The sequence below is a fragment of the Narcine bancroftii genome, chromosome 1, assembly GCF_036971445.1.
Source record: "Narcine bancroftii isolate sNarBan1 chromosome 1, sNarBan1.hap1, whole genome shotgun sequence".
NCBI classification, from domain to species: domain Eukaryota; kingdom Metazoa; phylum Chordata; class Chondrichthyes; order Torpediniformes; family Narcinidae; genus Narcine; species Narcine bancroftii.
The window spans coordinates 297,631,349-297,648,915 of record NC_091469.1 but is presented as its reverse complement, the minus strand read 5'-3'; the positions used below and the strand labels follow the sequence as shown (position 1 = coordinate 297,648,915).

Sequence of the window (17,567 nt, the reverse complement as noted above, 5' to 3'; positions counted from 1 at the left end):
ATGCCACTTAACACATTGAAACGGCATGGCTAGGTACGGGAAATATGCATTGACCAGTGCAGCAGTGAATATGTTACGCTGCAGGGAAAGAGTTTCCATTGGCCATAGTATAGGACAGTGGTTTTCAAACTTTTTCTTTCCACTCGCAAACCACTTTAAGTATTCCCTATGCCACAGATGCTCTGTAATGAGTAAGGGATTGCTTAAGGTGGAATGCGGGTGGGAAGAAAAACTTTGAAAACCACTGTTTTAATCGTACCCAATTGACTCGTTATGTGCTCAGCTTCATAACTCCAAAGGAAATGGGCCAATCTCAATTTTTCTCAAGCAAAATATTCCAGAGCAGTAGTTCTAAACCTTTTTCCTCACTCATATACCGACCTTAAGTAATCCTTTACTAATCACAGAGCACCTATGGCATAGGGATTATTTAAAGTGGTATGTGAGTGGAAAGAAAATGTTTGAAAACCACTGGAACAGATTGCGTTTATATGATATTTCTTTATACACTCATTTGTTCTTGACATAAATTATAAATCAACACTTACTGTGGTAGGTTCATGGTAAGAAAAATAGAAAATTGACCAAATGTTCCTCATGCTTCTCCCAACATACTTTATCGAATGCATCAACTAAAATTGAATTAATATTACATATAAATCTGGGGTTTTGTGTTCATATTACAGATGAATCATTTCACAATGGTCACTTTTAATATTAAAAAAAACAGAAATGCAGGAGGAACTCAGCACTTCAAGAAGGGCTTAGGCCCGAAATGTCAGTAATAGATCTTCACTTCCTATGGATGCTGCAAGACCTGCTGAGTTCCTCCAGCATTTCTGTGCGTTTTGACTACAATCACAGCATCTGCACACTTTGATGCTTCACTCACTTTTAATACAGAAGTGAGTGACCTAAAATCATTCAATTTGATATCGACTCCTGAAGTCCAACACAACAGCGACTGTACTTCCTGAGAAGAATAAAGCAGGCAAGGCAACCTACTATAGGAGCTCTATCGACTGCATCCTGGCTGGGTATATCACAGTGTGGTCATGGTTGCTGCAGAACAATGGATCAGAGGTCAATCCAGAAGACCATAAGAGTGGGAGAGAGGATAACTGGAGACTCCCCCATCTCCCCCCCCCCCACCTCCCAATAACATGATCGAATGGGATCATTATCTGAAGAGGGCAGGAAAAATCATTACACCCTGCACACACCATCTTTCAGCTACTCCCATTGGGGGAAAAAGTATCAGAGCCAGTACCACCAGGGTGACAAACAACTTCTTCCCATGATCAGTGAGAATGCTGAATGACCAAATGAACTGCTCGTACTCACCATTTGAAACTCTCATTTTTATGAAACAATATTTATTTGTATAGATAAAGTACTTGTCCTGCATATGTATTGCTTTTTCTGTATGTAAGTTATGTCTGGTTGTGTGTCTGCGTGTTTTGCACCAAGGACCGGTGAACACTGTTTCGTCAGGTTGTACTTGTACAATCAGTAAACTTGACTTGAAAGTTACCACATGCTCAGACAGAAGATGAGATGCTCTTCTCAGGTTTACATTATTTTGAACAATGCAAGAGGCCACAGATATATAGGGCAGTGTGAGAGAGGAATGAAGAATTAAATTAACAATTCGGGCATGTTTTGCTTTTGATTTTTCGCATCTGGATTTTTAAAAAAATTCAATCATTGTTTTGATGAAAAGCTTTGTCACTCTTTTAATGTTTATTTTCTCTTTTGAAGTTAATGCCATATTTTGTCATGGAAATACTGGGGCACCTTCCAGGTCTCCCTGGACTCTTTGTGGCCTGTGCATTTAGTGGTACACTGAGGTATGTATACAGGAGTTTCTGCAGAAAGAATCACTCACTGGAATAGAATCGTCAAAGCTCAGTGATGGGTTGAAAGCACTTTGTTGTGACCTTGGTTTCCTTTTTGTTCACCAGCACTGTAGCAGCCAGTATTAATGCCCTTGCAACTGTAACATATGAAGACTTTGTAAAGCAATGTTTTCCAAATGTGTCAGACAAGATGAGCACTTGGATCAGCAAAAGCTTGTGTAAGTACTTTCAGGATTTATAGTTCACTCTGAATGTAAATCTCAAAATAGCATAATCTCTTACGGACATTCTGAACTAATTGCCTCTGTGTTGTGAGGTGATTGAACTTTCTTAGCATATTTTATTAAGGGGAAAGCCTTCCTTGAATTTCTGGTTTATACAACATTACTGTCCATGTCGAGCTTTGATCCATTATACATGAATTTACACAGCTTAGTACGGCACAAGCTGAAAAATTATCTCCAGGGGTCACCTCTCAGGTTCAAAAAAATGATCTCGCAGCTTGGTCTATCCCTGGAAGGATAAAAAGGATTGAAAGAGGAAGTACATCTCGCAGAAGTGGCATCTCAATACTTCCCACTTAATTTTCTTCATTCATTCACCCTGCAGAACCATGAGACCAGTCAAAATTTATCAGCTGTAGCAGAACTCATGTGAAAACACATTCAGCCCTTATCCCTGCTGTCCATCACTGACTCTCAATCCAATGCCGGCTCAATTTCTAAATTCTCAACCCAGAATATATCCAGATTCTCAAGTCAGGCAGTCTTCTGATATCCATGTTGCTCCAATACTGGCCTCTTAACCACTGATGGTTGAACATTGCTCAGTAAATGATCTAGGCTTGGAATCACTACCACCCTTTTTCCTTCATCAAGTAGATTAAAACCGACTTTTTTGCCCAAACATTTGGTCATCTTTTCTAAAATCCCATAAATCTCAATGTCAAAAATGTACGGGGTTTGGAGGTTAATTGGTGTATTTGTGTAGCACAGACTTGTGGGCCAGAATGGGCTGTTACCATGCTGAGTCTCTATTTTTTTTTTCCCGGTAATTACCCTTGTGAGGAGCTTCGTACTTTAGGTATGACGTGCAATCAAGTTAATGCAATCAGAATGAGTGTCAAAACTGCAGCGGGCATTGACTCCAATCCTAGATTGAAAACTTCAGTCCAGATCATAAAAATAGCAAGGAGAACAAGGGCATGGCTACCTTCATAAAAGTTAAGTTCAGAATCTTACAAAGTCTGAGGTCTTACTCTTGGTGTTTTGGGGCACTGCACAAATGGCATTGAAATCAGATGACCTACTGTGTTTTCTTGCAGAGGTTTTCTACTCTTCCCCTCCTGCTGAGTTTAAGATACTGAGAAAAAATTGCATGACATCAGATTAATATTGGAGCTGCTGAACATGCTGTGAACATTTAGGTCTGGCAACATATGCAGAGAGAGAAACAAAAGCGTTAACATTTTGTGTTCATCATCAGAATTGAGAAAGAGAGCAAAGAAAAGCATCTCCTTCCTAGCCCTGATAAGGGCTTTCAATCTGAAATGCTAACTTTGTTTCTCTGTTGCAGATGCTGCCTGAACTCCCGAGTATTTTCAGTGGTTTTTTTTTTGGTGGGGGTTACTTTTGCTCTTTCTAATAGATGGCATATGATGCCCAGAACAAGAGGTGAGAGTCCAAGAATAAGGAGTAAGCAATTTTGGATTGAGCTGAGCTGTAAACATCTCATACTCCTGACCACAGAATATTATTGAGGTCAGTTTGTTAGTTATATTCCAAAGAGGGGGGAGATGTGGCCTTTACGGCGACAGGGGTGAAGAGAAAGCAGTAACAGGATTCTGAAGTTGCACGATTAGCCATGGTCACGTTCAATGGTGGTTCAGGCTCGGATGGCTGAATGGTCTACTTCTATTTTCTATGGTTCTCTGATCTCGTTTGGTCTTGTACATTTCGACAAAGATGTGTGAAATGATTGCTAGCTGTGTATTACTTGACTTGTTCTATTTCAGTCTGACAAGATGTGAAGCTTGCAGCTGACACAATCACACTAATTTCACGCACTGACTGAAACAGCAATTTTTTTTTTCTCTCAGTTCTTGGGAGGTTTCCACTAAAGCAAAAAAAGGATAAAATGCTAGAAGTTTGAATCTTACACATAATATAGGAAGCAAGGTTTCTCTTTGGAGCGACAAAGGCTGAGAGGTGACTCAATAGATGCATACACTATTTTGAGGGGCTTAGATAGGATGAACAGCCAACATCTTTTTTTCCTGGGGCAACAATAGCAAATACCCAGAGGACATCTATTTAAGGTGAATGGAGGAAAGTAGAGGGGAGATGTCAGAGGTAGATGTTCTACTCAGAGAGTAGTGGATACCTGGAATGTAGAAGTAAGGGTCTTTATAGTTTAGATGAATGTTGATTAATACATCAAATACATTATCACATTAATTAAATATTAATACACAAATACAACTTGGTTAATGCTTATGCTGGGACAATTGTAGATAACTAAGGACAGTGAGGGCGGGGGGGGCTAGGATATGTGTGTTGCCTGCCAATGACAGGCAAACTGAAATTCCATTAGCCCTGACCAAGGACAGCGAGAGGTTCTGGAATGTAACAATAACCTGATGATAAATTTCCAACAATCTCGTTTCTCTCTGGAATCATGTGATTTACAGCAATTAGGGGAACCAAAACTGTAAAAAAAACCTTATCAGAGAGGGACACATCTGTGTAATTGGTCCACAATGTAGTGTATCATGTAGATGGACATTGCATAGCTTAATGCTGATAGGATAATGCTTGTCGGCTCAGTCTGACATTGGTTAATATCAGATAGTGATAGTCTGAGTTCTTCATTCCACAGGAGAGTAAACTGCTGATTAGAATCTCATCCTAGAACCTGGATCGAGGATCAACACCAATCTTCCACAAATGCATTGGTGGCTGCTACAATAGCAACATTCAAAATCTCATTGCTAGGCATGTGGACTTAAGAAAAATTTGGCGATGTGGGTGTGAGGCAGGGAACAATTAGCTTGTTGTGGGGGTCAGTTTATATAGATCAGCACAACTTCCTGGGCCAAGGACCCTAAACTGTGCAGTAATGTTCTGTGTTCTATATTTTGGACATGGGCCATTAATGCTTAATGTAAAGTACTAATAGGTGTGACTTAGAATAGATTCTAAACTTTGTTGTTAACACTGTCTTACAGGCATAGTATTTGGTATAGCCTGTACATCTATGGCAGTTGCAGCATCTTTGATGGGAGGGATTATTCAGGTAAGTGTGTGATTCTATAAGACATTGGACTAAAAATTAGGATGTGGCATTAACTTTGAAAGCCAATTATTGGCCAGTAAGAAAACACTGGGCTCATTATGTCCTTCTGTGCTATAAATTTCCAAGGCTTATTAATTGTTTTAAAACCTTCTCAACTTTTAAACTAAAAATCTATTTTCTGCTTTTCTAGGCTATTTCAGGTTGGTCTCCAACTCAATATACTCTTTTCCAATGCAATGCTATCAGTTTTATTGGATGCATTGGAATTGTGTTCTTCACACACTGTGGATGGTAAAGTCTACAATGTGCTGGGGCACAGGTGTTCAGTTAGTGGTCAGTAATCCAATTTGCCTCTAAACCTTCATTTGCTATGCTCTCATTAGTTAAGCTACTATTCTTATAGAAGGACACAGCTGAGAGAACTCATCCCGAAATTCTGGCTGGTTCTGTAACACTACCAGCTCAGGGACTGCAGCATTTTCCAGTCCAGATGTCAAATCACTGGCTCTCTTTGTGAGATGCAATGTTGTTCACTGACATAACATTGTTTGCTTCTACAGATCAACAGTATGCTACAAGGAGAAAGTATACACTGGGGTGTAGTCTATTCCATGTTTGAGAATTTCAAGGATCCTCACACTGAAATTGAACCATGAACCCGCAAAAATCACTGACATCAAAACCATACATATTCTCTGGCCCAGATCCATTTGGATAATGCATCTTCTAGCTGAGTACTGGGGAGAACCCAGTTTCCTGTGGAACATTAACTTTGAACTCCCCTTTCATCCCCATTCCTTTAATGTTTCTCATTCCCCATCTTTATTCTGGCACTTCCTCTTCTGCCAGGGTTGAAACTGTGCTGCCATTCAATAAACAATCTGCACAATGACACCCCAAATCAAGGACCTCAGTCTTGAGACACACACGGGCGCTGCCTTCAAGCACACTGGCTCATTTATTCCGGCACACCAACCTTCAACTCATTTCAAGCCAAACTTCACTAACTTTTCTTTTCCAAGCAATAGTTTATTGTTTATTCAAACTGTAAACCAACACCAAGTACAATCAATTAAGAAGCCAAAGTAATAAAGAAACCGTTCCACAAACAATGTTGTAGCCTTTTCACTTCACTCTGTTCTGGTCCACCTGGAGAATGACACCTCATATGCCAGGCTGCTGTTCATCGATTTCAGCTCGACCATTCCCAAGAGGCTGGTGGAGAAGCTGTCCTCGCCGGGACTCAATACCACCCTCTGTAATTGGATCCTGGGCTTCTTAACGGAAAGACCAGTCTGTCCAAGTCGGTAGCAGAGCATTGAGCACCATCATGCTGACCCCCACTCCTGTTTACGCTACTGACCTATGGCTGCAACGTCAGATACAGCTCCGACATTTTGATGACACAACAGTAGTCGGCCTCCTCAGCAACAATGATGATGTGCACTACAGAAAAGAAGTGGAAATCTTGTGAAATGGTGTGAGAGTAACAACCTGAGTCTCAACGTGGACATGACAAAGGAGATGATTGTGGACTTCAGGAAGACCAGCATCCACTACACATCAAAACTCTATAGTAGAGTGGAGAGCAGCAAGTTCCTTGGAGTTCACTTAACTAACGACCTATTGTAGACACTCAAAATTCCTCTCGTCAGGAAGGCGCAACATCAACTGCACCTCCTGCATCCTGAGAAGACCGAAGTGGGCAAGGCTACTGCCCGCATTATGTCAATCTTTTATAGGAGCTCTATCAAGAGGGCCCTCGCCGGCATCAGTGTGAAATGGTTCCTGCAGAGAAATTGATCAGCGGAAAATCCACATGATAATAAGTGGCAGAGAGGATCATGAATTCCCCCCCACCCCCCATCCATCGATGTAATCTACCAGGATCATTGTCTGAAGAGATCATGCAAAACCATTGAGGGCACATTCCAACCTGCAACCAACATCTTTCAGCTGCTCCCGTCAGAGTAGAGATATAGAAGTATCAGAGCCAGAGTGGCAGAACTTGCCAGGGGTTGTGAGGGACGTGGAGAGAAGAAAATCAGATCAGTGCAAAAATCAGGGTAAATAGTCAGTTTCGTCTCAACAAACCTGTTTCCATGCTGCATGACTCTAGGGCTCTACCATGACTCACTGAGACAGTGGGAGTTACATTGTTAATCCTGCATCATCCCCAGTAGCTATCTCGAAAATCATGAAAAGTGTCAAGTAAGCCTTTCAAAGAGAGTTAGATAAGAGACAGCCTGCTTCTCCACTCTATTTATTAACTGTCAGAATCAATCAGCATCTTTGCAGGTATCCCAAGTACACACATTGAGTCTCTTCATTCAGACTCCTTAAAATGTCTTTAATGCTTCTTTCCATGACTTAATTAACATGAACTCTTATATCAGCTAAAAAATTCCTGTGGAGCATGAGCAACTCACTGAGAAATCATCTACATGTGCATGAATAACTGAGAAATTCTTCCCTTACTGCACTTCTGGTCCGAGTAAAATCAATAGCCATTTGCACGTAGAGTATAGACCCCAGCAGCAAGCCAAATGGTGAACAGATCTTTCAATGTCCAGTTCTGACTGGCCTTTGAGAACAACGTCCAATCAAGTCTGTTTGCAGACTTTAGCTGACCCATTATTTTGATCTCTTGCTTTTCTTTTACATCTTTGGTAGCTGTTATTGTTTTGCATTTGGTAAGTATCAAGGGGAGATCAGAAGATGGGTGATTCAGTTGCTACCAATGCAAAGCCATTCCATTTTCTAATAGGCATAAATTTGGAGTTTGAAGAACTCTCCATTAGCCTGGAAGATTGCTGGTCTGACAACATTCACAGTTCCCATTGAGAATGGCTGGTAAAGACCATGAATAGTGGACAGTTGTCCTTCAAATTCCTAATATAGTCTATTAGAAAATGGAAAGGCTTTACATTTAAGTAAAGATGTTGCTTTCTTTTCACCTCACGTAACCTAATTTTTTTTTTACATAGCCAGTAGGAGAAAAATATGGAAGAAACCAAAACTTGACTGTTACATTGGGAAGGGGATCATAAACTTTGAGCAGAGACCTAGAATGTTGAGAATGGCTGGTCTACATAATTTAGAACAATATCTCCCTCTTGATTGGTACTCTATACATCATCGGTGCGGTCTGGCAGCAGTGTTTGCTAACTAATGGAATACAATGCAGTTACTCATCGAACCTATGCAACACACTTTTCAAACTCTCAGTCTCTGCAAGCAGGAAGACAAAAGGCAACACCAATGCCTTCAGCATTTCAAAGTAGTAACAAAGTGTATTGTTGTAGCTATGTGGATTTGACTCAAGCCACTGGGTCAGTCTGGGTGGGCATTTCATAGTCCATTCGAAGATGGCTCAAAGGGCTTCTTTCTTTTCCATACGACTCCATATCTCACATCATCCCAACTTAGAAACCTCTCCCTCCCTCCGCTAACCCTTAACAGTGCTGAGAAATTGCTTTTTTCAGAAGTTCAAAATATTATTCCTCCACCTTCTCATGGAAAAAAATAGCTGGAAATTCTGGCTTTTCTGACAAAGACCACATCACACAAGAATAACTATTTTTAAAAAACTGATAATGAGGAAGTAGATTTTAGAATATAACGAAAATGTATGTTTGAAATGGAATATGTAAATAGAATGTAAAGAGGATGGGCTGTGGCCTTGAAAGACATTCCTTTCTGATAAGAAGCTCCTTATTTGGTGTGAGGCCAACATGATGAATCCCCAGAGAATTTTGAAGAATATCTACTTATAAACAGTCCCTTCCCAGAAACTAGAGATAAGAAACTATAAATTTTTGGGCTTTGAAGTCATGGGGCAGTCTCCTTTGTGGTAAGGTAACTGGTTCTGCACCCTGCTATGATGAAGCTCACTTTGCAAAGTGAGTAAAATTTGTTATTGCAGCTGTATTCGTGTTTGCTTTGGAGCAACCTCAGGTCCACTTTAATAATGGAACTGCCTTGTTTTCCGGTTTGCAGGCTGCACTCAGTATTCACGGCATGTGTGGTGGGCCCATGCTCGGATTATTTTCCTTGGGAATTTTATTTCCTTCTGCAAACTGGATTGTAAGTATATAAACTTGTTGCCACATGATGCTCAACAGTTTCTACCTCCACAACATCAACCATATGGTTCATGTTAACAGGGTGCCATTGGAGGCTTAGCATTTGGGGTAACTCTATCTTTCTGGCCTGCAATTGGAGGATTTATTTATCCTGCATCAGCATCAAAAACACTGCCCCTGCATTTAAGTACGAATGGATGCTTGCCACTGAACATATCGGACTTGTTATCCACACAATTGCTGAACTTCACATCTCAAGAGAGAGAAAGGTACATTTTTTTTGGTAAAAATTGACATTTACTGTAATTAAGTGAAATTTCATATGACATTAATGATACTGCATTTTTACGTTGGCAGATCCATCCTGGCAGAGAACTGGTATTCCCTGTCATACCTCTATTACAGTCCCTTAGGATGCTTGGGCTCATTGATTACTGGGCTCCTCATAAGCCGCATTTCAGGTTTGCAGCAAAGATTTTCAAGACTGATTATCTCTGAATAGCGTACCTTACTTCTTTGCAGTTCTTCGTTGATCAATGTACTTTTAAAATAGATGCTTTGAATTCTTGCATGAAGACTTTCAGGGGATGTGAATCAACCATTTACTGCCCAAGCTTGGAAGCACAACAAATATTGCCTGTAAGAAAAATGCCACACCTGATTTATACCACAAACTAATATCCCCAAAGTAGAGGGAATTGGATTTGCTCTTTGACAGATTTACAAATGGGAAATTCTGAATCTGTTCCATTAATCACTCAGTGGTGCAAATAGACGGGAAAATCCGGTCTCTCTCTGCTGGAATAAAATAACAGAGAGTAGGTGTTGGCCCTCAGTATGTCCCAGGGCAGGTGGGAGAAAAACACAATTGGAAGACTGACATGGCCCTCAGCTTTGGAAAAAGCCACAGCATTCCAGTAATTTCTTGAACATTATTTCAAAAAATTACTGTATTTTGGTTGTGGCTACTGCTGACAATCTAAAAGAGGGGAAGGAGGATGCAGCGCCTGACCACACCCTGTGGTAAGCTGCTTAGTAGCACTGATGTTAAGAGTAGCCACCAGGGAAAGCACTCTTCAGGGTGTTCAAAACATAGGTCAAAAGATCGCTCTGCGCTGTGATGATACACTGCGGTACATCACTCGGCCAACAGGTGGCCTAGAGACAGGCACCCAGCCTAATGACATCTGACCATCAGGTGGGCCCAGAGTATGAAGCCGAGGTCCCGACCGCGTGCTCTCTTTCTCCCTGGGATCACACTGTAAGCACAGCTAGCAGCCAACTAGATATTTATGTGAGTGGAATAAAGCTGTGTTGCCCCAAACAGTATTGTGCCTGTGTTTTCCTTTGGTGCAGCCTGCCACGTGCTCACAAAGTGATGCCATTTTGACCCCGATTTGCACCACTGACGACATTTAATGCTGATCATGTTGCCTGATCATGAACATTAATTTTAATAGTCTGAGCAAACATAAAAGCACCACCGCAAGGATGATGACCTGGGCGGGGGGGGGGGGGGGGGGATGTAAACAAGATCCAGTTCTCATCTGGCTCCTGCAAAGGAGTTTAAATTTGATCATTTAGACACAGGAGTTAACCACACACTATTAATGAACATCTCTGCAACTTTAATGAGGGTCATAATCAATTAGTGGAATCTTGGTTGCATCCCCCTCCCCCCCCCCCCCCCCCCCCACCCCCAACCTCCATTCTCACTGATTACATCTTTGGATATATTAATTCAACAGGCTACGTAACAACCTAATCTCTCACCATCCTGCCAAGCCCTGAAAAATCACTCTTTATTAATTAATTCTGCACACAGAAATAGCACTAGTTTCCAATCATTAAACAAACAATATGCTGTTTTGATCAGAAAAAAAATGTGCATGATTTAATCTGGTCTAAAAGTTGCACTGATGTTGCACCCAACAGAAATCCATTGTAGGTCCTTTCTAACACATGGGCACTAACACAGCATCAAGTAATTGAACAGGGGTAGAATGACACCATTTTGTGGAAGGGATGATCTTTTTCAAAGCTTCATGTTCATGTTTTGATCATACCCAAGTGCGGTTGCTCTTTTGACTTAATTCAAATCAGAAGCCTAACGTAGTCTAATCAAGATAAGTCAGCTGAAGTAGCTGCTGCAACCTGATGCCCCGCCATTTTATTTTTAAAGACACACATCCCCTTTTGCTTCTTCATTAGCTGCATGTCCGAAGAACAGGATAGTAGAAATCCAAAAACCTGGATGCCAGAAATCTGGACCACCTGAGAGTTTTTCAATTCAGCGGAATTTTTAAATTACAGGAACTTTTTAAACTTTAGCAGCCTTTTGTGTGTGTGCATGCATAAGCGCCACAGATGCAAAGCAGCAACAAGCAATCATGCTTCAAAGAGGCAATCTCACAAAGAAATTAATTTGAGTGCTATATTGTTATTTTATGATATTCATTTTTAAACATAATTTCAAGCCTCACACTGCTTTTTGTAGTTAAAACATTTGTGTTTACATTTTTGTTAAGTGTTGATTTTTTTTCTTTAATAACTGCTCATTTGTATAAAGGAAGCATGCTGTATTTACTAATGGATAAACTATCAAAATTCACCTGTTCATCTCTTATTTCTTCTTGAATTTTAAATCTGGAAAATCCAGACTGATCCAGCATCCAAGCAGTTTTAGGACTTCTACTGTACATTTTAAAAATATGTATATCTTTAAAGTTAAGATTGTGTTCCTGCCTGCTCCAAGGTTGAGGGATATTTCAGCATTTTCCTGCCAACAATAATCATATCAAGGGCAACTGTCAACATTCATCGGAACCCTCAAGCTCAACTATGGAGTTCCACCTCTCTATGGAATTAGCTAACAGTTGGAAACACCCTCCAGGTGGATGTGCCCACTGAGGAAACCTGTGAGGCCTGCCTGCATAGCTCAATTACTTAGATGAGACAGAGGATCAACTTCATACCCCTGCCTTCAGTTGCAGGGGCCATTCTGATCTGTGGACTGAAAGCTGGCCTCTTTCTCTGCTAATCATCAATAAATAAAATATCCAATAAATCTTCAAGTTTAGCTAAATGGCAACTCAAGATCAGACTTAAAATGTATGATAACCATTTTTTTGATTCTTAAAACCTGTCATCGATTAAAGTGACAAAGGTTAACTTATTTGGGCCTCACTGCAGGCCTGATTGTGACTGCTGAACAGTTATAGGATCTAGAATATGTGTAGAAGTTTCAAAATGAATGTATAAATGATGAATCTCTTCTGAAGCCAAGTTATTGTCCTTGCAATTTAGCACAACTCTCACAAATAAGTTCAATTAAATTTCTGTCAGAAATATCCCAGATGCAATGCTACAAATCTTGTATTCACCCTAAGTGCTTGGACTCCTGTGCCAATTTCATGAATTGCATTGGGCTTTTTTTGTACAACAGTGTAAAATATTCTCAGCAGTAAAATTTATGGTGGCTGACATTTCTGGTGCTGATTTGATATTACAATCTGCCAATCCTTTAACAGGTTAATGAGCCACTGGTAAACAATAAAATTAAGAATAAGGAAAAGCAAAAGCCAAGAATTAATGAATGCTAGATGTAGTTCTTGTTAGGAGAAAAACGTGGCATGAATTTTCATCTTAATTTTTAAAATGAAGATCAGCTCGTAAATAAGAATCGGATATAAATGAAAAGTGATCCTTTAGATAGCAAGTCTCTTGCAGCAATAATGGTCCACAAATAGATATCCAATAGCAGATCAGTTGCAAGTAAATTGCATTTGAAACCGATGAAAACTAAATAGGATATTCTATTGAGTTGCTGTATTTTTTTTCTTCCAGGACCCAAACACACAACTATTGTGAGGCCAACACTCATCAGGCCAGTCTCCGATCTGTTTTGCTTTTGGACAGATAAAGGCAGAAAGGTAATGTGGGCATGGACAGAAAAAGAGTGGAGAGATTGGAAAATACCATTTAAATTGTGCTGCAACTGATATGAAACAAAAAAAAAATACATTTTAGATGTGTATTTCACTTATAGGAAATTAAATTCTAGATTTCGGTCCTGGTATTGTATTTCTAATAAAGCACAATGCTGGGAAAACTCAACAGGTCAAATCGTGTACTTTATGTAGCAAAAATAACACAACCAACATCTCGGGCTTCAGCCCTTTGTCAAGGTATGAGCCAAAAGCAGGAAGGCACCTAAATAAAATTGTGGGGGGGAGGAGCACTGGCCCACAGGCAAGAGGTTATAAGTGGGTAAGGGAGGGATGGCACCACAGCAAACAGAGGGAGAGAGGATGGCTCTATGAATGAAGAGGGAACGGGTTGGAGAGCTGGAGAAAAGAAGACAGAGGGATAGAAAAGAGAGGGAGAATGAATGGTTGTTGATGGGGTGGGGGGGGGGGGGGTTGGTGGAGGGGTTAGCAATCCAGTTTAGACACATCCACTCAAATGGTAATGTGCGGGTGGACTGGTTAAGCAGTAGAAAAAATACTGTTCAGAAACAGCTTTGTTTCCATTTTTTGTGAGTTCATTTTTTCACATTTTAAAAGGGCAAATAAACTAAAAAGGTGTAAATATTTCTCATATTGCTAAACACGTTATTTCATTGCATTAGTTCCTTTAACTCTGCCTCCAAATTATTTTTCTATTTCATTGCTAAAATGAGGATCATTTCTTGAGGCAAATGACTCTACCACATTTAAAAATGTCTAACCTGGAATGATTTTCAAATAAGCTCATGGCAAAATCAGGTTTTATCAACAATAGAGTTTTGTTTTGTGGCCCATATGTAAACAACAACAGGCAGTATTTTTAAGGTTGTGGGGAGAATTGTCAATGGATTGTGTTAGATTACTTATCTCTCATACATACTAACATAATATTCAAAATATGAAAGTCTGATATACTTCTCCATTTATGACATCCTGCAATCATATAAATTCCAGTAACTTCAAATTAATCACAAGCAGTAATTAATTATTATTCATTACCTTTAATATGTTACTGAAAGGTTACTTTGATTTCAAGATCAAAGATTCTGAAGGCATGAGTTACCCATGACCATAATCTAGGGTTTCACAATGAAAAATATCTGGTTTATTTTTTAAAGATATCATTTGGGTTTCTTTCTAATATGATCCCAAGTTATTCCTGAACAGAGACAATCATATGCCAAGTGTATAGACTTACAAATGATTATCGTGCAATATGAGAAGCCGTGTTTCTTCAGGGAAGAACAAAAATTAGATTTCTTGTAACTTTTCCAATCTGTTCGCAGGACAACAAAGAAAAGACACCATCAGATAATGATCGGATAATTAGAGCATCAGCAGAAAAAGAGCTCAATGACGTGTGCATTCAAGAATCAAGGAAAATTCCATCTATTTATATTCCTGAACAATGTACTCATATCAATGTTTTATGTGTGAAAGAAACATACTTTTAGTTCCATACTATTACAATGGAAATGGCAAATACAAATTCTTTCAATTATTAGAGTAAAACATAGAGCATTACAGCACAGAAAAAAAAGCCCTTCAAGCAAATAGTCTATGCCAAACTATTATTCTGCCTAGTCCCATTGTCCTGTTCCTGGACATTGAAAATTTGTAATCAATATTTGTTTAATATTCATTCAAATGCCTTGCCATGCGGCGTAAACAATCATGTCTTTCCATTCGTCATGATCTCTGACCCTCCGAAATGTAGTTGTTGCCTCTTCTCCTCTGGTGAAAGCATCTTCTTTGAGCTGAGTCCGTAGTCGATATTGAGTTCATGATTATGCCAGGGAAAAAAAATACTAAAGTGATTTCCTGTTGCCTCCTTCAGTTGCAGTGTCCATTCTGGTCGGATCACCCTGTCCATTGATTATCAGATTCATCTGCCCAACGCTTTTAGTTTTACAACCATCAATTCCAATTTACAGAATATGCTTGTAAAAACTATCCACTATCTGCAATCCATGGCTTTTCATACCCCTGATTGGGAGGCTGAACAGGTACTACACCTTGCCCAAGGGTGACCCGCAGGCTCTCAGACGGAAGAAGTGCCTTACACTTCCTTTTTCTGAGCAATTGCGCATCACTAACCCCAAATTCAAAATGTTATTACCCAAGTAGAACTTTATGAAGGCTAACAATTCAACACTTGGCCACAATTGGAAGGAACAGGTTGAAATTAGCTCCATCCATTGTGGCTTTGGAATATTAAACCCTTCACAAAAAGCATCTTCAGAATACAAGAATTTGAAAGCTTAATTTACTTTTGCATTTTCATAAAAAAATCTAATGAGCTTTTATTTCATAAAATTTAAGGACTAAGCCAGTTAGCTGGTTCATATTGATTTATGAAATTCTGTTAGCCAGACTGAAATTCAATTTTTGTTTCCAACTCATCTTTACTGAGAGAATTACCCTTCTAATTTTGGCAGTCATTTCTCACCAATGTATTCCTTTTGATTTTTCCATCAACATGAAGAGGAAATTATGTTCATGCTTTTCAAATGAAATAATAATGCAAGAGACACAAGAACAGAAATAAACAAATCTACAGAAACATGAGCTGGGTGTAGGTCCCATCACCTTGTCAAGCCAGACCTGCCATCAAATCTCATCTACCCAGCAAAGAAAATAGCCCATTCTGTCTCATACCATAATGAAATTACGCCCCTCCCCTTTAATTTTTCATACAGCTTCTTCTTCCCACCTCACCATAAATTCTATCACCACCTATAATAGGGCACTTTCCAGAAGCCACCTAATCAGTATGTCTTTTGGATGGAGGAAACCAGAGCACCTGTGGGAAACCCACTCAGTCACAAGGGGAACCTGTGAAATCCACACAGACAGTAATGAAAGTTGGGACCGAACCCAAGTCACTGGAGTTGCAAGATAGCATCTCATCCAGTGGGTACTATTCTTACACCCATGTAGCCCCACGACACCTCAAAACACCCAGGCAGACTCTGTCAATACCTGAAAAAAGCAACTTGTGGATGCGACAAAGGTACTGGTGTTAGAAAGATTCAGAGATCAGGATTGAACCTAGATCATAGATCAATGAACCTAAATTTATTTTTTTACATTTAGACATTCAGCAAGGTAATGGGCCCTTTTGGCCCATGGGCCCGTGCCACCCAATTACACTCAATTGACCTACAACCCCATACATTTTGATCAGCGGGAGGAAAGTGGAGTCCCTGGAAGAAATGCACGTAGACATGGGGAGAACATACAAACTACTTACAGACAGCACAGGATTTGTACCCTGGTCCCGATCACTGGCACTAATAGCATTGCACTAACCATTATGTCAACCGTGCAGCCCTAACCATAGAGTGGTGTTATAAGCATATTAATAACAGGGTTAGCAATGCTAATGTCTGTTCAAATTTGGTTAGTGAAGTTGAAGATAACAGTAACAGCAGCACGATCGCGAAAGGGAGTTCAATTCAGCATTTAACCATTTTGTTCCATATTGAGGGTTTAGAAAGAAAATATTAATATGTGCCACATGCCTCCTCAGTACAATGAAAAATAAAATTTTAATTTTTTAAAATTTTTTTTTATTTTTCACACTATGAACCATACTGACCAAAATACACACAAACATTTCCCTCTTGAATATATAGTGTCATTTTCTCCCCTTCCCCCCCCCTCCCTCCTTCACCCACCCTCCTCACCCACTCAACGTTCAACCTATATGATACATTAAACCCATTAAACAGTGTTATCACACAATGAAAATAAACAAGAAATTTGTGTCTTCTACTTTTACACACTGGGTCAGTTCATTTTGTCTTCTTCTCCTTCTGTCATTTTCGTCGGTGGAGATCCGCGGTAGGACTTCTCTGTTGTGTTCCATGTACGGTTCCCAAATTTGTTCGAATACTGTGATGTTATTTCTTAAATTATATGGTTTTTTTTTTTCAATGGAATACATTTATTCATTTCTAGGTACCATTGCTGTATTATCAGGCTATCTTCTGATTTCCAGCTTGACATAATACATTTTTTTGCTACAGCTAAGGCTATCATAATAAATCTTTTTTGTGCTCCAACTGTATCAGACAGATGTTTTCGTTGTAAGAAGGAAACGGGAACAACAGTACATGGAATTTGGGCATGTGAGAAAGTGGAAAAGTTTTGGGAAGATCTAAACCAGGTATTAAATAAAATCACAAAAAGCAACATACCAAAAAATTCAGAGATCTTTCTTCTAAGTAATATAAGAAGTAAAGAAATCTTAATTTATTGACGAGATATGTTATTGATTTCAATTGCCCAGTTCAGATGCTGGTTCCAGAAATATTTAC

The 17,567-nt window shown here is 39.6% G+C and overlaps 1 protein-coding gene across 1 annotated transcript in view; it reads left to right on the top strand.

Annotated features, from left to right (window-relative positions):
- slc5a12 (solute carrier family 5 member 12) overlaps positions 1 to 17,307 on the top strand; it is a 29,094-nt gene extending 11,787 nt beyond the window's left edge. Inside the window, exons 8-15 of the mRNA XM_069914679.1 lie at positions 1,762 to 1,850; positions 1,965 to 2,077; positions 5,086 to 5,153; positions 9,153 to 9,239; positions 9,320 to 9,507; positions 9,596 to 9,699; positions 13,085 to 13,170; positions 14,532 to 17,307. Coding sequence (XP_069770780.1) covers positions 1,762 to 1,850; positions 1,965 to 2,077; positions 5,086 to 5,153; positions 9,153 to 9,239; positions 9,320 to 9,507; positions 9,596 to 9,699; positions 13,085 to 13,170; positions 14,532 to 14,699 — 903 coding nt within the window. The 3' untranslated portion in view covers positions 14,700 to 17,307. The remainder of the gene's footprint in view (positions 1 to 1,761; positions 1,851 to 1,964; positions 2,078 to 5,085; positions 5,154 to 9,152; positions 9,240 to 9,319; positions 9,508 to 9,595; positions 9,700 to 13,084; positions 13,171 to 14,531) is intronic.
- Positions 17,308 to 17,567: the final 260 nt, after the last annotated feature.